The sequence below is a fragment of the Carya illinoinensis genome, chromosome 5, assembly GCF_018687715.1.
Source record: "Carya illinoinensis cultivar Pawnee chromosome 5, C.illinoinensisPawnee_v1, whole genome shotgun sequence".
Classification (NCBI taxonomy): domain Eukaryota; kingdom Viridiplantae; phylum Streptophyta; class Magnoliopsida; order Fagales; family Juglandaceae; genus Carya; species Carya illinoinensis.
The window spans coordinates 33,034,960-33,054,508 of NC_056756.1; the positions used below are offsets into that span (position 1 = coordinate 33,034,960).

Here is a 19,549-nt window from a genome sequence, read left to right on the forward strand (position 1 = left end):
GCAAAAGATCCTTTTTCTTGTAGTGTAAATGATATCTTAAAACTCTATGCCACCACTACCACCACAATCATAATTCATTTAATTTTTTTTAATTGCCTTTATTTATGATATTCGTTAACATTTTAACAATTGATGTATATATGATTACAATTTGTATAATATTAGTATGTTCTTTTTAATTAAATTTCATTTTGTTTGACCAATACCATTCGAACTTTAAATAACCCGTTCAAATGATGAATTACCATTTACGCATACATTCGAACAAAAATAGACCAATGCAAACAAAAACAATCCATTCGAACGTATTGGAAAATACATTCCATACATTCGTTCGAACAATTAAATATTTATTTAAATAACGTTATTTTTCAAAACTTCGTTCGAACAAAAGATTTCTAAAAATAGATTGTCAGTTCGAACGGTTAATATTTTTCTTCAAACAAAAGTCATTTGAAAAATGTGTTGGTTCGAACGACAGGATCAAATATGGTTATTGGTTTGAATTAACATTTCATATTATTCAAACAAAAGTGTAAGTTCGAACAGAAATTTTTTCATTCAAACTTGATTTTGAGATGACATTTTTTTGTCTAAAAAAAATTCCATTTGAATAGTTTCAACTGGTTCCACCTAATTTCGTCCCTAAAAGTATTTTTTGGAGACGAAAATCAATTTTTGTCTCCAAAAAGTTTATGAAACAGTCTTTCTGAGACAAAATAGAGACAAAAATTTTTCAGTTTCAAAAACTTCTAGGGACAAAATTTGGGTTTTTTGAGAACAAATTTTGTCTCCAAAAACCAATTCTTTTGTAGTGTATATTTTTTTCCTGGGCAATTGGCGGGACTTGAAGTCCGGCTGTGGAGATTGAACCTCATGCACATGCATTAGGCCGATCCCTACACGAGTCCCATGCATAGAAATAATTAGCATAAAGCCGATCGAAGGGTTATGGGAAAAAAGCTTCCTCGATCGGTAATCGCTTTTAGCTTAATAGGTTGAAAGTTGAGGCTCTCATTGTTTCTGGCCAACAAGATTCATGCTCTTGTATGTATGTAGTAACGTACAGAAAGAAATTAAGAAAAATATCTATTTCATAAACATCTGATCTGGACATCATGCGTGAGCATCAATTTTGCTCTGGAGGTAAAAAAAATCCAGAGTGCCTCCAAAAAGTAGTGCTGTTTTTTATTAAGTAAAACACAAGTGGAATTGACGTAGAAACAGCATATTTTTATATGTAGAAAGAAGGAAACACCCGTCCTTCGCCGGGACTTGAGAATTGGCTATAAAAGGCAGAGCGAAAGCGCTTCCAGTTCCAATAGTCACAGATCAGAAAAGAAACTTCAACATGGGGAGCTCATCATCCTTGTCCTTTCGCCTATGTTACCTCGTAACACTGATGTACTTTTACCTAAGCAGTATCGGTAGCCTCGTATTGTCTGGCTACGCCATCGAATCGCCACAGTTCACAGTGGTGCATTCAGAATCAGATTTCGAGGTAAGACTCTACGTCGAATCCTGGTGGATATCTGCCACCGTTCAAGGAACAACCTCATTCGACAAGTCCACCAAAGATGGCTTTCACAGGTTAACAACATTAATTCTAACCGGCCACCTATATATATGAATACTCTCTCTCTCTCTCTCCTGAGGAAACCGAAAGAAAATTCAAATAGGGCAAAATAACTCGTTCTACTTGCTTTTTTATCAGGTTGTACCCGTACATTCATGGTGGTAACCTCGACCATTCTCGGATCATGATAACTGCTCCTGTATTAACAAGCGTTATCAACTCCTCATCATCATCCCGCGGTACTGCTGACTATTTTGTGAGGTTTTATCTCCCTGCTAAATATGTGGGAAACCCTCCACAGCCCAATCCTGACCTGAATTTGCAGTTTGATAAGTGGAGAAGCCATTGCATTGCGGTTAGAAAGTTTTCTGGGTTTGCAAAGGATGATAACATTAATAAAGAGATTGAAGCTCTTGTAAGGAGCCTAGATAAACACTCTACTGGAAAGGGAGCAATACTGGGAGTTACAAGTTACTACTCCATTGCCCAATACAATGCTTCTAATCACCTTTCCGGACGCTTAAATGAAGTGTGGATCGATGTCTCAGGTTTTACTGCAGAGGGATGCCCACGGTATGCAGGTAAACATTGATTTGCTTTTGAGTGATGGTGGAATGTGTAGAATAAAACAGTGCTTTCTAATGCACATGGTGCTCCTTTTTAGTAACTTGAGTCGGGAGGACAAGGTGCTAGATGGAGCAGTATTTCGCACCTTGTCTGTGAAAGCCGAATTATTATTTTGTCAAAGATGATGACAAATAATATATATATATATATGGTTTCAGTTGTGTTTTCTTTCGAGTTTATAACTTGCATTACCTTCGCATAAGCATCTGATTGCTTTCTTTTAGAACTTCGACGTCTTTCTTTCTCAAAAAAGTTCATGACTTGTTAAAGGTCGAAAGAAAAGAGACTAAAAACTAAATTAAAATACAAAGGCTATATATGGTTCATTGTCGAGATCAATCATGCTCAGGCTAAGGTCCCCCTACGTTTTTACCTGAACTTATGGCATCAAATAAGTGAGATATATAGACATATTTAGTGAACCAAACTGCAATCCGGCTTGCATTAAATGTGTAAGAAATGCCCCGCATGACTGACTTAATATCTATATATCTCTCCCGCTTGAGCACTCAGATTTGGACAAACACCTGTGGAGATCCCTTTTCCATTAAGGGATGCTTAAATACAAGTTAAAATCACGCAAATTTGAGAGGACATTACCCCCAGAGTCATATATTTATACATATTCCAATAAGATCAATAATGAACAATATATCAGAGAGAGTAATTTATAAACTACGTTGTTCAGCTTCTAAGAAGCCCCATCCTTTATTCGCGTAAGCTTCTTTGACCACTTGTTCATTATTTTTCCTAGTTTATTTCTTCCTTCTTTTCCTCAGGTCGTGCTTTGCATGGTTTTTCTCATTCAGACAACGCAATCATGAGGATATATATGGTTTTTAACAAGAAATGAAAGAAAGAAAGAAAGGGGAAAAAGGAATCACATCTGAGGTCTCGTCTGGACCACGAATACTTTTCCATCTCTAATCACGCCTTCAATGTCCTGTGGAGTCCCATACAGCTCCTCAATGGCACTACCTGCACAAGCAATGCTAGAGAGGATCGAGTGCTGAAAGTTCCCGTCAATCATCAGCGGGTCAGATGAGTAGTCCAGCACAACTTTCTCTTCCTTATCCATTGGTACACTAGAGAAAAAGAAGAATTAATCATAGCATAAAAGATGGGAATGCAAAGACACAAGTTGCACAAATTATTCACGTGACTGATATAGAAATGAAATTGATTCATGTGTGAATGTCTATGAACCAGGCTACACAGTCTGATTATCGAATGATATAAATTTGCAATATAAAAGAGTCCTGAAGCGGATGTTGGCTGAATATGGTCCAAACACTCACATATATATATTTCCCTGATGTTCTTATCAAGTCTAGACTTGATAAAGGTCAGCCAGTGATAACACGTCATCTGGCCATGGCAGTCTATTGTAGCAGTGTAGGTGGGGGGAGTTGTAAAAGTTTACCTGTCATAAAGACCAGCACCAGCATATCCTTCTAGATCTTCACCATTGGAATCTGATCGGAAAATTATAGACCGCCTTATAAAAAGGCCAACGGGTTTGCTTGGGTAACCCAACACCTGGAAAATATCCACGCTTGTGTGAACAGTGTCAAGTTTGAAGAGATGCATTTCTATACAGCAGTATAAGCTATACACAATACAAAATAATTAATTTAACCGTGCAATAGAATGTGCCAATCATCAAGACTACCCAGCAATTCGTTATTACATCCCATACCCACTAACGTAACACTCTCCTGTGTTAAATCAATTGAAGAAGAGTTACCTGAGGAGAGTTCAGATCATTTTTCTTGCAGAGAAAACTTAGAGCACGACCAGGATATGCTCCAACTAGTGTTTCACCAAGTCCCTTTACAACCTATCCCAGGAATAAGATATAAATCAACATGTCTACTTAATCAGAACCATGGTAAAATGTACCATTGCAATACCTCAGCATATATCTCTGATGAGTCTCCTGAAGATGGATTAGTGGTGTGTATTACAAATGCGTAATCAGCATTTATGATTTCCTGAACAAGGACAGCCATGCAGAGATAATCGTGATCTAATTTCACTTTTCTGGTGCTGAAATATGCCCTCTCATTCCACTTTGAAGCCCAGACCTGTATTGTAATCAACGCATATCACACAGCATTAGAAATCTTTCATGGAAATAGTTGAGAAAGTTGCATATTTCTTGAATTATAACAAAACCGTTTGTGTATGCTTGCTTAAATATATGTTTTTTTATCGATAACTTAAATATATGTTACTCGGCTATATAGAACTATGAACGTTGATAGAATAAAAGCAAAAGTATAATTTCCTCTAAGCATTAAGAAACAAATAGAAAACCAATGAAGAGCAGAATGAATATAAGGAGAAAATCTTAGAGAAGAGATATATACAAGCTCTTAGTGAAGAGGGTAAAATATCAGAGTGAGCAAATATAATGTCCCAGAATACCTCCATGGAAATATACAAGGCATTACAGTTATGTTAATGTACTACTAACAGTAGGCCCAGCAGAACAGAATTACTCAAATCACTACATATACAAGATACAAGATTTTTTAGCAAGTCATCGTAGTTCAAGATTTATTACAAAGAAAAGCAAGAATTGATTAGAATCAATCAAATATCAATATGAAAATACCTAATATCATCTGGCCCAACAGGGCCCAGCCCAATGAAATCGGTCCAAAAGTTCAAACAAAATAGAATAGCCTAGTGCAAAAGTCCAACATCGATGAGGTAAAAGTCATGAAAGCCTACTAGATGCATTCCGAGCAGAATGTAGATAAAATCTCACTCAGTTGGCTACCCACTAGCTGCCTGATGCCTGAACTTGTTACAGGCATCCTTGACAAATTGAAATTATAGAATCGGATGTGTAATATGATAATATCTAGTTAAAGACAAACAATCATTTCCTATGGTCAAGGTTCCTGTAATCAGATGGCAACATGTGGTGTGGCATCATCCCTCAGGGGACTTTCCGCATAGAAAAGGAACATGCAACATACTCAGATGCAGACAGCAACTCTCAGCTAAGTGTCAGGGGAACACTTCATTCTTATTTTTTTACTTTTCTCGCTCAACCATAGGATGAGATCCAGGGAATCCTCCCAAGGCCACCTTGTCCCCATGGTTGAACTGAGAATCAGCAGAGCTCTCACATATCATGCTGTACATTGCACTTAGGTGCAGAAAAAACCAGCCTTACCTTCTTTATAGCAGTCCATGCCTGCTCCCACCGCTGTTCACCTTCATCACCAGGCCAAGGCATTCCTGAACTTTGCATCTTAGTTTTCAGCTCTTGCACCTGAAAATAAGTCTTGCATGTAAGCTATTAATTCTCAGTACTATTACATCATTCTGCGTGAAGGCCCCAGAAGAATTACTCTTTTTGGTGGAACAGATGAACATCATCTTTACCAAGAAAAGGAAAAAGAAGTGAAAAAAGGTTAAGAGTAGAACGAGTGAAGGTCTACCTTTTATATAGCCACTTTGCTGACAACTAAGAGGCTAAGATAAGATATAGGAACTCATTTTCCAATACTATTATACTATTAAACTTTTTTCCAAAAGGAAAATGGATACTCAGCACAAAAAAAGGGTAAAGGGTGTGAGGCAGTTTTGAGGAAACTACAAATGAACCCAGAGCGTAGTAATGCAATTTATAAATATTGCCTTGTTATCATAACTTTTGCATATATTTGCCTTTAGGAAAGAAATATGCGCATCATTCCATCATAATAACCAGAAATTATGCCCCACTGGTTTTCATATAATAAATTATCAGTGTAAGGGGTTTGTTTTTCTTTTCCTAAGTTGGGGGGCGGGTGGGGTGGGTGGGTTGTGGAAGATGTTTTCAAAAACCATGACACCTAAAGCCCTACCAGCAAAAAACAAAAAAAAAATACCAATTTGGTTGGTGCTGCCAACTGTAAAACTGTCTCGCGAATCTGCCTTAGTACACCGAACTCTCCTCCTCCTAACTTTCTCTTCAGAAGCTCCAACTTCTGAGAAACTGCCTGTAGTGTGTGTGTGTGTGAGAGAGAGAGAGAGAGAGAGAGAGAGAGAGAGAGAGATTCTGTCAGACGAGGAATACAGCAATCTCTACGTAAGATACCCAGCAGAAGGAGCAATCGGAGCTCCAGATTTCAATTCCTTAGGAGAACCATGCACAGAAAACTAGTTGTAACCTTCAAGTGTTCTCCTAAATGCGCTGCTTTTCAAGTAAACGGTTTAAGCAGTCTTAAAATTTTTACTTGTGATCATATTGTCACATATTTGCAAGTGATATTCCCTCGGATTTCATTCAATATATCAAACAATTACAGACATAATAGACATGAACAGACATTTATTTAAGAGCTTTTGATTTAGACATGTAACATTCATCAGGTGCCCTTTTCTTAGTTTCCCTGTTAGACCACCTTGAGGTAAAAAAATCATAATTGCCGTGATTCCTACATTTAAGATGAGAGTCAGTGTGATTAATCTTCTGTTAAATTTAGAGTTTATTCAAGTCCACCTCAGGAAATCTAGACAATGCTAACATTCACAGTCAAATTTCCCGTCTTAATATATAACAGAGAAAAACCTATTAGTGCAGAAAAAAGGACTCTCAAGTTTTTGACAATTAAGAAAATAGACATTAAGGCCATGTTTGGTTTGCCATTATTTTTTTTTTCAAATTTTCCACTTCTATCCAAACATCCTTTCAATCTCAAAAAATAAAATAAAATAAAATCTATTTAAACTATCCAATCATTTGTCCAATTTTTAGTTAAAAGTAATAATAAATAAATAAATAAATAAAAACCGCAAAAACTACCCTAAAAAAGTTATATTCAAACAAATTCTCAACTTTACCTGTCCACTTCACAAACCTCAACACAAAACATATTTCAAAAAAACTTTTTATTAAGATTTTCCCATCTACTTTCACAAAAACCCCAATAAAAAATACATCTAAAAAAATTTACATTCTCTAAATTCAAACATACCCTAGAGGATTGTAGTTGTACAGTTTAGTATGACACAAGAAAAACATGAGGGAGCCTTTGATAGGGAGGAAAACCTGATTTGATTTGTCTGAAAGAACCTTCTCAAATACTCCAAATGGTAGAGCAACTGATGTAGGAATCCCAATCCAAGATGGCACTTTTCCTTTCAAGTATGATATATTACGTGACTTAGCTCCAACCTAGGAAAATCACAATTATGTGCAAGTTACACAAACTTAATAAGAGCAGAAAGGAATTGGTATTTTCATTTTTCCTAGCTACATAGATGCTGAAGTAGAAAAGAAAAAAGAAACAAGTCAGTCCTAGGACATAATCGGAAGTTAAATTCAACAGGCTAACCATATCACTTGTGAACTCCTCAGATGATATGGCATATCTACCACTAAATTGCTTTCTGACCAAAGTGACACGAGGTGAAGAAGCATCTTCTTTCAAGTTAGCTGAACTTGCATCTAGCTCACCCTCCTTCAGCTCACTAAAATGAGATAAAAAGAAACAAAACAAAGATTATATTTTAGTGATTTTAATTAAGCATGTTTAGATAAAAGAATATGTCATATAGAGGATCATAAATAGAAATAATGGGATTTTCCAAATTGACTGATGGCTGATTTGGAATTTCAACATGCACATAGTGGAAATACAAGAAACGTATTTTAAATGTACACAAATATCACCTATACGTTATATCAGCAGAGGTAGGTTTTAGGCGCAATAACTTCCCTTTCCTCGCTTGGAGGTCAGCCAGGATACGGGGATCAAAGCATGTAGCAAAGCACACCTGAAAATGACATGTCAGCCATTTTAATAAACACTTACCTATAAAAATACGATACTAAAGTCGATTACCTTCCCATTTCTTGCTCGCACAGATACATGGGACAGGACATCAGGCATATCAGGAGTTAGCACAGCAACTGTACCATCTGGAATTTCTTCCTCTCCTTTCACACTTTTTGCTACTAGAATTGTAGGCTGCTCAAATGATTTATTCTGAACAGCAAGTAACTCATCCACAACAACAACATATCCAACAGCTTCAACAGGGCTGATAACTTGCCAACTGTCCCAGACAAACCAAACTCATTAGAAGGTTATGTTACAACATGTAATTGGTGAATAATGCAATATGGCCGTTCCAAGCTTTATTATTTTCAATTACCTAGTAAAATCACGTTGCAGTTCAGTTTTGAGAATTATATACATTCAAGTTAAAAGCCATGAAAATGAGCTTTCAATGGAATTATTTGGCTAAATGATGGCAATAAAATTAACCTCCCAAGATTAGCAGTCTTTCGAAGAACTGGATCAAGTCGATTAAGAAGTGAGGATAATGAAGCAGCAGATCCAGCACGGATGATTTCTTCAGTAAATATATTCACCTGTAAGATGCAAATATGAGGCCAAACAATGTATATGATGTGTCGTGTTATTGGGACATTCAAGACAACTTATAACATACAGCCCATTGGTCCACTCCAAGCAGTGACCCAAGGTACTCCGCTGATGGTTGCAGAACTCGCTGGTACAGCTCTGCCTTGTTAGTAAGTGATAGGCGGGTTCTGTCAAGCACTGATTTTGCATATAATGCCCAGTGATTGTCCTTACTCTTGGACATGCTTAGGGCATGATTCCATCCCTTCATAAGCAGTGGCAGAAAAATTAGATCATACTGAAAAGAAAAACCTGTTGTCTAGAAAAGCATGCCATGTTGAACATGTTTGACATTCTACTTCTGATTTTGTACCAATGGTACTATTTAGTCACTGCCAAAAAAATTCCAGTCCTTCCACTATACAAAACAGGTTGGATGTATCCCTCAAACTTTACTAATTGAAAAAAAGTCAATTAAACTTTACTATGCTTCTCAAGAGAAATTTAACAGAACAATTTGGTTCTAAAGAAAGAGTTTGAAAACTTCTGCAGCGTATGCATTGATGATTTTTCAGTAATTAAAACTTGGATTATATTCAAATTCAGTTAGTACTACCTTCAAGCAGTATATGAGATCCTCATTATTGTCTGATGAAAGTGCAAGATTTTCAAGAACCAGAGCAATGAAGTACATAATTTTCTGCATGATGCATAAATTGGCATGTCAAAAGCATTTATTATGATATATCATTATTATCATTCATAAAAGTAGATAGAACTGAGACATTAAGAGGTTATGAATACTGCAGAGAACAACTGGTATCATGAACAGGATTTACTTCTGGTGGAGCATTATTCAACTCCTCATATCCTCTCTCGATAGCTGTCCTAACAGTAGAATCGAGGGCTATGTCCAAAAACAAAAGATCCTTCAGGCGATCCTGACTCTTAGAGAGAAGTGGTCGAAGCTCCTGACGAGCCTCTAGCAAACCCTGTGTTGGAAAAAAATATATATATATATTAATATAGAAAAATAAGGTAAGAGTCTAAAGGCAAACAGAATATGTAATTGCCAGCATACAAACCTCAAGCAGGGCTTCTACATTCTGATCTTCAACATGATCTAGGACAAACTGAAGCAGATTCTGTATAAAGAGATGAACAAAATATGCAATTAATTTCATAATTTGTCGCTCACATAGAAATCATTAATGACAATTCAAAACGAAGTTGAAAACTTTACTGGAAATCCAGATGGCAAGCCAGAGATGGGATTTATCTGCACACCAACCATGAAGCCTTGACCCTGAACAGATAAGTTTAATCCTCTTTCTAAGTGAAACCAAAGTTATATCAAATGCTAAGAAAAAAGACACACGGTTGAGCTGGTCCTTCCAGTTACTGACAATACCTGAGATTTGTAACCCATACAATTTGAAATAGCAGACTCAAGATCTGCACCTGAATGAACTGCCTGCATATAAATTATGATTGGACCAAAATTGTCAAATATGGATACATGACATACAGGGAGGCAATCGACCCAAAGGTATGTCACATAACATCAGAAAATTAACATATCCTTTCCCATATATTTGAAACGAGTAGCAACAGCAGATGGAAGCATACAAAGCATACATTCACAACACAAAAAAATCTGAATGAATATTGAATGTATAATCAAGTGCAGTTTTTTTTTTTGATAATCTAATCAGGTGCAGTTTTAATGTCTTGAAAAACGATCAAAATAAATGCCATAGGAGCTGGGATTAGAAAGGTTTATGAAGCCAACCTTCAGAGTTCTCATGTAGTTTCGCAAGTCACGCAAAAGGCTATGCTTCTGGTCTCTCCTGAAATTTGGTTCAGAATGAATGCCACGATCATAGCTTAGAAGGCGTTCTTTTGTTATTCCATTATCATTCAAAGTTTTCCAGTAAACTCCAACATCAAAGTCTCTTTCAATATAATTAATCAGTGCCTGGAGGGACATAATGGTACAAAAAAAGTCAAAAGTTTGCGCAAACTAATGAGAAGGTCCAAACAGAAAAGCAATGACAATACCTGACAGATTACAACATCATCAGGACTAGTATTATTATGTAACTTTTGATGCCATTCCTCCATCATTCCGCCCTTGCACTCATTGTTTCTCTGTAGATCAAACAAAAATTATTCATATGTTCTAACCATTCACATGCAAGAGAAAGGAAATAAAAACTGCAAACTAAAAACCTGTTAAAATATAATCATATGATTTATTCACCATTTCCCACCAAATTATAATTTTCAGACACTTGGTGACGTAATAGAAAGATAAGCAGATAGCAAATCACATCAACCTGGACAACCAGAATCTCATCTCTGATTCGCTGTCCCACATCACCTTCACCTCCACGACCAACAGTGGACATAATCATCCGCAGAAGTTCACGATACTGCGGATGGTTCCTATAAACATCCTGAAGCGAGTCTGTAAGCCTATCCTGTGCTTTACTGATCTCACTGCACCAATAGAGCAAAAAGGAAAAATCATGTATTCCAATCAATAAGTGACAACTAGTTCACAAAGAAAAGAAAATGAAATTATCAAAATTAAAATCAATAAGTGTGATTATATGTGGAAGCAGATATTAGTCAACTCGAGTTGGTGAAGATTATGGTTCAACTTCTTGAGCCATTGATAAGGATTATTGAGACCATTTAATTTAGGAAGACTCATCCTATATCTAAAGTAGAAGACCATGGATAAAATTGAACAATTAAATGCTTGAGTAGTAGTACCGTGGCTTCACGTTGTAATTTTTATTCCATATGAGCTGCCGTGTAGCCATAAACCTCATCCACACCAACATTCCTGCAAGACCCAGTTCCCCAGCATTTTTGGCTTGATCTAACAAATCTGCTGCAATATTAAATCTGAGGAAAAGAACATACGAGTGACAATCTAAAGATAACTGAACCTAGATCTTCTCAGTGGCAAAAACATGAGTGAGCATAAAATTAGCAGTGAGATTTGATATGAAATTCCAGTTTTATTTCCCGTTAGATCTGATAGATTAGACACTATTAGCTCTAACAAAACTACCAAGTGTGGTGTTAAGTGATGAACAAACAGAAAAAGAATTCTAAGAATTATGATGAAGCCGAGTCAATTTGGTTTTATACAACAAAAACGTTGATTATAAAATGATAAAAGATCTGCATAATTGTTTTCCATGTGTGGCGGATGTGGGGTAGGAGCAGGGGAAGGAGGAAGAGCTTCAATCAGCATGACATAAAAGTCTCAATCTATCTAGTTGAGGACCAAAGCATGTTACAATGAAGATAATAATAATAAAATGATTTTATTCAAGATCCTACAAGAATAGCCTGCACCCAGCAAATAAATGCAATAGCATAAGATAAAAAAACAATATGATGACAATTCGTCAGAGATTACTAACCGGTGCATAAAGGATTTTTGGGCCTCACTTTCCATCTCTGCTATTTTATGCAGCAAACCCTTGGCAGTGCCGATGCCATCACCAGCATCCTTTGATGGGAAAAAAGCCTAAGTCATTTAGTCTATAAATGTAATATAATCTGAAGCAGAATGCAAAAGAGCAACAACGAAAAAAATAAACGGTATAAACCCATAAAAAAGTAAGAAACAAAATAACACAAAACAAAAACCGATATTTTTTATGAGTACATAACAAAAATAAATCTAAATCAGTCAATCAAAAAATATCCTCATTATGAAACAGATAGCAACCTTTTGAACTTGCTTGGTTCCAGCACTGAATTCAATAAAAAAGTCTGAGCCATTGTTCTTTATCCAGTTTCCATTAGAAACAAGAACAAATGGCATCCCTTTAAAACTGTCATCTTCAATCTCTACTTCTACGTGTTGGACCTGAAAATAATGGGAACAAACATGATGTCACCTGATCTTTTGAAACTTGGTCGTAAGGATTCACAATTGAGGCGTATAGGATCAAGTCAAATATTTCTTGCATACTTTATAAGGGGGATTTGTAGAAGAACTACTTGTAAGTTGTGTTTCAATGGCCTTGTTTACAGAAACTGAACCCTGGGGCAATGCTGTTGGAGGTGGTTCCTGAAAGATGTTAATATGTTTTAACTCATAAGGCACAAAAGCTAGCCACTAGATAGATAAGAAACCATTATCATCAGCTTTAATTTCCAACATCTTTGCAGAGCAAGTTCGCGTTGAAGAGATTTGAGAATATTACCAACCACTCTCCACGTCTTTGCTTGGATAAACCCCAGTGAAGGGTAACTGGTTCTTTGAAATCCGTGGCCAGATGAACCTTTGTTTTGTTCGCAGATTTGGTGACGAATACCTTGATAACACATAAGGGATGAGAAAATTAGAAAAACCCCACAATGGTAGGAAAATGAGAAAATTGGAAGAGAATAACATCAATGGCAGATATTTTCTCACAAGAAGTTCCTTATCAGCAAGCTTGTATATTTTCTTGTTCAGAACTTGACCACGATCCTGTTCTTCCTTTGTCTTAGCAAAAATTTCAACTCCTGTCAAGCCTTTTGGTTTGAACAAATCTTGTTCCTCTATAGTTTCAGCCGCATATTTAGTGATAAGCTGCATTAAATCCCTCTTCTTGCGCTGAATCCTTCCAGCACTAAAAGACTTCTTGTGATGCTGTTGCTTTGCAACTTTAGTTTGTATCTCTCCTTTGGTAATTTTCTTTCGTATCTCATCAAGAGAAGTACCTTTCTCTAGCTCAGTTTGCAACTCTTTTCTTGCTTCCTCAAATTCTTTCTGTTTGTCAGAACATTATACCAATCAAGAACGAGTACAAGCAACAGTGGACACATCACTTGAGACAGAAAGAAGCAGATGAACAATCTATTACATCCATTTTCTTCAGAAGAAAGCCGTTAAAACAAACGAAGAGCAACAAAGAACCAATAAGACTTTAGGGCATTTGAATTTACAAGTTGTTGATCTGGGGAATAGTTAGGTTTCCCTGCCTTCTCCCATCGGATATAAGATTGTATTTGTACAAGATCATCAGGAATTCTCGTTTTTTCAGAAATGGATGGCTCCCTGTCTTGTCTAACATCATTCTTGTTTGTCAACTTCACTCGGAGGTCTTGGACAGACACACCCTTGGCTATTTCTTCCAATAACTCAGTTCGAGCTGCTTCATATTCCACCTGTTAAAAAACTTACAATCTCATCATGAACAGGTTAAAACAAGAAGCCCAAATTTGTACATTTCAACATACCAAGGCACAGAATTTCTCACACATCCTACAAGAAGAGCTTTGCCGATCTTTCAGATGGCATTTATGCTAAAAAAAATCGCTTATATAACAAGGTTGCGTGGAAGATGTATTTTCATAGATATTTCTGGAATAGGTCACTGGGGCTCCTATAGATGCTATCTCACTGAACCAATGGAAAGAAAGGAATGTTTAACAAAAAATTACAGGATTTTACATTATGTCAAATATTACTAGAGTGCTTTCCTGTTTCTCCATCCCCAGATAAAATTCCAGCTTTTCTCCCATGGTTGTTTCAATAGACATTGGAGCAAGGCAACTAAGAACTGGGTAAAACAATTATCAGGCCAGTAACCAACTCCTCCAATTGTGACATTTGTACATATAAAGCCTTTTGGGGCAACTGTTAGAGCTAGAATAATAAATAAATAAATAGGCATATAAGGTGTCTTAAATTAAACTGTCCCACTTAGTAGAGAAGATTTTATCAAAGTGGTTGACAAGGGCTTTAATTTAAGACACATTCATACATTTGATGTTTCTTCTACCTGGATGGTGAAGAAAAGCTAGATTCAAGGGGTGAGACCTATTGTTTGAACAAGTGGTCAGGCGGGAGCAGTACAGGAGAGAGAGAAAAAGAGAGAGAGAGAGAGAGAGAGAGAGAGAGAGAGAGAGAGAGAGAGAGAGAGAGAAGAAGAAGAAGAAAAAGAAGAAGAAGAAGAAGAAGAAGATTTGGTGAAAATTTTTGAGCTATGGATTATTTGAGCTATATTCAGAGTTCAGCACTTTCACTTGCCTTTTCTTGCTCTGGGGTATACATCTGTTTCCCCTTTCTTTCCCACCTCAGATACGCATGAAGCTGTACAAGATCTTCTGGAACCGAAACATCTGGCGTCAACTTCTCTTTCTTATACAATTTAACATGAAAGTTTTGACCATTATTTTTAAACCTGATAACGGAAATATTCATGAAGTGAAAAAGTAAATCAAATTTGAACCATCTTATTTGCAAGCCACCAAATTAAGCAAATGAGAAGTAATACAGGCTCACCATTTATTTTGGTCTTCATCAAGTACAAGAAACTCTATAGCTTGTATTTCAGGATCATCGATTTCTATTTTAAGGAATGAAGTGGATCCAGACTAGAGGGAAAAGAAAACAATAAGTTCTTTTGATAAGTGAGAAAAAAACAATAATAAAAAATTAGAATCTAATAGTCTATTTACATTACTCAAAAGTGTACCAATAATCAGTCATATGGTAAACATCTATGGTTGAATTATTAGCTGCTGCTCTCTGGAACTTACTTTCATAAAAGGAGTTCTCAGTGCTTTGTTCTTGTACACTTTTGTTCCTTCTGGCCGACGAGAAGGAAGTACCCACTTTCTAAAAACAGGAAAAAGGATATGAGGAAAGATGCCTCAGATTTTACAAGAAAACTTTGGATCTTATTCCACACACCAGCACGCAAAAGGAAAAAAAAAAAAGCTAAAAAAGTGATAAAATGATACACTTGAGTTTGAGAGAAATGAATTACAAGTATAGTTGAACTTACTCTTTTCTATCACATATAAGACCCCAGTGAAGAACTAAAGAGTCACTGCCATACGAGACTTGAATATCTAATTGTGTAACAGCCCCTTGAGCAGGAGAACTTACACCAACCTGCACAGTTAAAAAAGTGAAGCTTCTGTCAGTATAATTTTCCTACAAATCACTTCAGTAAAACCTTAAATCAAGTACCTGGAGTCAGCTTCATACCTGCAATTCTATATTTTCATTAAGATTGAATTTTCCTGCAAGCTGCTGCAAAGGAAAAAGCAAAATTTGTTTAACTCAAACACATATACAACCAACACTCCAGCAAAAAATGTGTCAATTATTCCTGTATCAATTTCAAGAGCAAGATTTCACATATTGTTTAGCTAAAGCTTGGTTCAAACTTGGAGCAAGCATCATTTGCAGAATATCTAATAAGAAAGAAACAGGCCATACACAAATACATTAGATGAGTACCTTTTGAGATGCAACAGGCGGCTAGAAGAAATGATAAACCCCGTTCACAGAGAATCTTTTATAAAATGATATTTTCATGTTGTACATCACATATCCTAAGCTAACTTCGTTTCTTCTTCAAGGAGGGACAAGTTGCTTAAGCACCAACATTAATACAAATTGTTAAGATTTTGTGATAATTAGTTATTTAACATTGTATGAGAGAAATTGAAAAAACATATAGCATGAGAGCGGTCCATCTGAGCTTGAATCATGATTTTACTCTTTAATCTCCATTTCAATTAAAATATTTGATACGTTGAGAACACTTGTTAAAGGTAAGTGTAACCCATGCGTGAGAAGGAATACTAGAATATTAATAAAATGACTACATTCACTTACTCCCATTAACTTAAACTTTTCAGAAAACTGGCAACTTAACATAGCATAATTTAATTAGTATTCCAATACTCACAATCATGTGTGGCCAAAACCCCCCAATAAATTAGCCCTACACACGAAAACATTTAAGAAAAGAAGATTCATGAAAGGAGTTGCCGTTTGAAGTCAAGACCACTGCTTTAATATTTGGGACCTTGACATTAATCGTTTAGCATTTTCAATGTTTCAATACATGAATCCAACATCTAAATCTTAACATCATGATAGGAAAATAGGACTCAGACAATAAACGCTTCAAATGGTGTTATTTAGGCATATATATGGGGAAGCTAATGGTGTTGCTTTTCTTTTTGTTTTTTCATTATAATGTTTGGCAAGATATAGTCTAAAAGGGTAGATGATGTCTTTGCTTTTCTATTCCTAGCACATTCGTCCAACCCCACCAAACTGGAAGCTTCTTTTAACACCATATTTATTTATTTTCTTAAAGGTTATTCAAATGTAGTAAAAACCACAAGTCTTTTAAAGAACTCAAAATACTAGCACAGCCAATGGTTTGAGCGTATTATGATTGGAAACCACCACCTACAGATTGGTTGAAAGTCAATGTTGATGGAGCTGTTTTTGGTGACATTCATAAAGCAGGAGTGGGGCTGATACTTAGAAATGCAAATGTTGATGTTCTCTGGGCAGCTACCAAGGTTGAAAATGAAGTGATTAATGTTGAGGCCCTTGAATTAATAGCGCCATGCTACGAGCCTTAGAACTGTGTGCAAGCATGGGTATTCATAAGTTACTGGTGGAGTCAGATTGTTTGATGGCAGTGCAAGTGCTAAATGCAGAAATTGAAGTTGCAGCTATGTTGGATGCTTTGGCATTCGAAATCAGAAAGTTACAGTCATTATATGCCAAGTGCCAAGTACAGCATGTTTATAGAGAAGCAAATTGGGTAGCTCACAAGCTTGCCCGTCATGCATGGAATGTTGAGAATATCTCAATGTGGTTTGATTATTTTCCAGACTTTCTTTCTCAAGCCATTTGGTTTAATAAATGTTTGTAAAAACTTCATTGTATTAATGAAATGTCAGTGTTTCCTATCAAAAGAAAAAAAATGGAGGCAACAGGGATAGCGTATTAGATAGGCAATTAAAATTCTTACCTAAATCCCTTAAGAAATAAGGTCTTTCAACTAATGATACGTCATCGTGCAGCTAAAAAGTTTTAAAAGTACAAATTATATATGAGCAAATGATTAAAGCAATCAATCATTTGAAAGCCAGCTGTTTTATTTTTATAGAGACGGCTTCATCTAATTAATTAGATAGAAAGCACTTTTGATGGAAATAAAAGCTATACTTCATAAAAAGCGAATAGATTATGAGACAATTGGAAGAAATTTTTAATTGAATTATTTTATGTATATTTTTTTAAATATGAAGCTGTTTTTAATTTTTAAATCTAAAATTTGAAATGAAAATAGTTTGAGAAAATATCTTAATCTTGAAAACATTCTAAAACAAGACATGATTACTAATGATGATAGTCTACATTTGTTCTTAAACTTTTAACTCTTGAAAATTTACCAATAGAAACCAGTATCTGAATCGAAATATTAATTACATAAAAGGGCTAGATTTCTTTTTTCCCAAGTGTAAGTATTTTTTATTTGAGATTATTGAAGGGGGGCATAAGATATGAGATTATTGATTCTAGACGTAAAGTTGTTTCTTAGAAATTATGTAAAATCAAACCCAATAAGATCCTAGATAAACATGCAATGTATTAAACCTGTTATCCGTTGAAAAAAATACATTATAAAACAAAACTTGACAACAAAATCTGATTAATCATACCAAAAGTTTTAGTTATTCTTTTGATAGTTTATATTTATAGGTACCTTTTAGACTGGTTGCCTCAAACCTTAATTTGTATGGAGCGAGCAAGTGGAAGAGACAAGCAAATCTAGTTGGTAGCATCTCCTCCACATTCAACAATAAACACAAAAGAATAAGTGGCCATTTTCAGCAATCGAAAGATTACCTCAGAAGATGGATCTGTGGCTAATACAGCACGCAGATTAAATTTCAAAGGTCGACGCGTTCCCATGGCTAAATTTGGCTTCAGCACGTTCAGATTGTTCCCAAGAAATTTCGTGGATAGCGGTGACTTCCGTGTCTGCGCTGCTACTTTGTTCCAGGACGCAGCTTGAAACAAAGTGTTTGCGGGGATGCCAGAAGAACTGAGTTTACTCTGAGGTTCTACGACTGGGGGACGAAGCAAACTCTGGTGGAGTATATTATTGCCTAAGGTATTACTCATATTCGTTGATGCGCACGTTACTTCTGAAGAAATTCAAGAATTAAAGCACAACAGGGGAAAGGAATTCCAAAAAACAAACATATGTAAAGCTAAGCAGAAATACCGTGCCAGATTCTAAACAAGATACGAATGGATCAGACAAAACAATTACTTTGTCTACCATTACGGACATAAATTTACCCTATGATGCTCGTGTTTGACCCTGTTTTGGATTTACGAATACTTTAGAGAACTTGCCACGATAATTGTTCGTATTACGCCCAGTTGAATTTCACTAATCCCAATGAAAAATTTAACTTTTCTCTGTTTTTTTCTTTTGATTTATTTCTGCATTTTCCCTGAAACCAAACGGAGCACGAAAACTAAGCAACAAAAATCGTAACAATTTAGCATTTATAGTCGATAATCCTTCCATAGTCTACAGATAAATCATAGAACTTCAAAAAATAAATGGAAGTTAAATTCTGCCAAACTGGGCTCGATTGAGAACCCGCTATCTACAATTGATCAAACTCTATGTATTAAATAAAAGACACACGCATTCAATAATTGAAACTACGTACTTTCGATCCAACCTCCGGATTAGAGAGATTAAGAGATTAGATGCGCGGGCAAAGGAGAATAAGATAGACTGAGAATGTTGAGTGTGCAGCTTCAATAGCCGCTTAAAGCTCCGAACCGACTCTGCAACTGGGAAGCTCTCTGCACAGTGGAAGAAGATTTTTGAAACCAAGGAACGTGGCGTTTTCTCACTAAGGTTGGACACGTGGCGCGCTTCTATTAGGTCACATAACGAAAAAGTTCGGAAAATGGAACTTATCACGTGCCGATATGGAGGGGGGCACGATATTTAAAATTATTTTGGACAAATGCCCTTGGTTTTGGATAGAATTTCAGTACTACCCCTTCCTCTTTCGATATTTGTGGATTTTTTTTTTATCTCATTTGTCTTGTCAGTCCCCCCATCACCACCTTTTTTTTTTTTTTTTTTTTTTTTTTTTT

At 36.0% G+C, this 19,549-nt stretch overlaps 2 protein-coding genes across 4 annotated transcripts; one reads left to right on the forward strand and one right to left on the reverse strand.

Moving 5' to 3' along the window:
- The first annotated feature begins 1,210 nt into the window (after positions 1–1,210).
- Positions 1,211–2,322, forward strand: LOC122309644 (heme-binding protein 2-like). The gene is made up of 2 exons (XM_043123178.1): positions 1,211–1,590; positions 1,715–2,322. Exons 1-2 carry the CDS (start codon positions 1,352–1,354, stop codon positions 2,166–2,168), a joined length of 693 nt encoding a protein of 230 aa, XP_042979112.1. The 5' UTR covers positions 1,211–1,351; the 3' UTR covers positions 2,169–2,322.
- A 456-nt stretch (positions 2,323–2,778) lies between these two features.
- On the reverse strand, positions 2,779–19,274 carry LOC122309643 (alpha-glucan water dikinase, chloroplastic). Of its 3 annotated transcripts, none has more exons than XM_043123175.1 (34): positions 19,111–19,274; positions 18,269–18,570; positions 15,593–15,634; positions 15,387–15,496; positions 15,139–15,217; positions 14,882–14,973; positions 14,627–14,780; positions 13,540–13,761; positions 13,025–13,363; positions 12,813–12,923; positions 12,578–12,676; positions 12,332–12,472; positions 12,021–12,109; positions 11,359–11,493; positions 10,917–11,079; positions 10,639–10,728; positions 10,370–10,555; positions 9,989–10,051; positions 9,821–9,883; positions 9,663–9,722; positions 9,417–9,569; positions 9,194–9,277; positions 8,666–8,842; positions 8,479–8,585; positions 8,053–8,266; positions 7,881–7,984; positions 7,543–7,678; positions 7,257–7,382; positions 6,094–6,204; positions 5,394–5,492; positions 4,117–4,290; positions 3,951–4,043; positions 3,627–3,742; positions 2,779–3,288 (listed from the first exon to the last, which is right to left on the reverse strand). In XM_043123175.1, exons 2-34 carry the CDS (start codon positions 18,545–18,547, stop codon positions 3,084–3,086), a joined length of 4,416 nt encoding a protein of 1,471 aa, XP_042979109.1. In that variant the 5' UTR covers positions 18,548–18,570; positions 19,111–19,274; the 3' UTR covers positions 2,779–3,083. The 3 variants fall into 3 exon arrangements, with proteins under 3 accessions (XP_042979109.1, XP_042979108.1, XP_042979110.1); XM_043123174.1 differs by having other exon boundaries at positions 15,593–15,637; XM_043123176.1 differs by lacking the exon at positions 6,094–6,204 and having other exon boundaries at positions 15,593–15,637.
- Between the last annotated feature and the right edge of the window lie 275 nt (positions 19,275–19,549).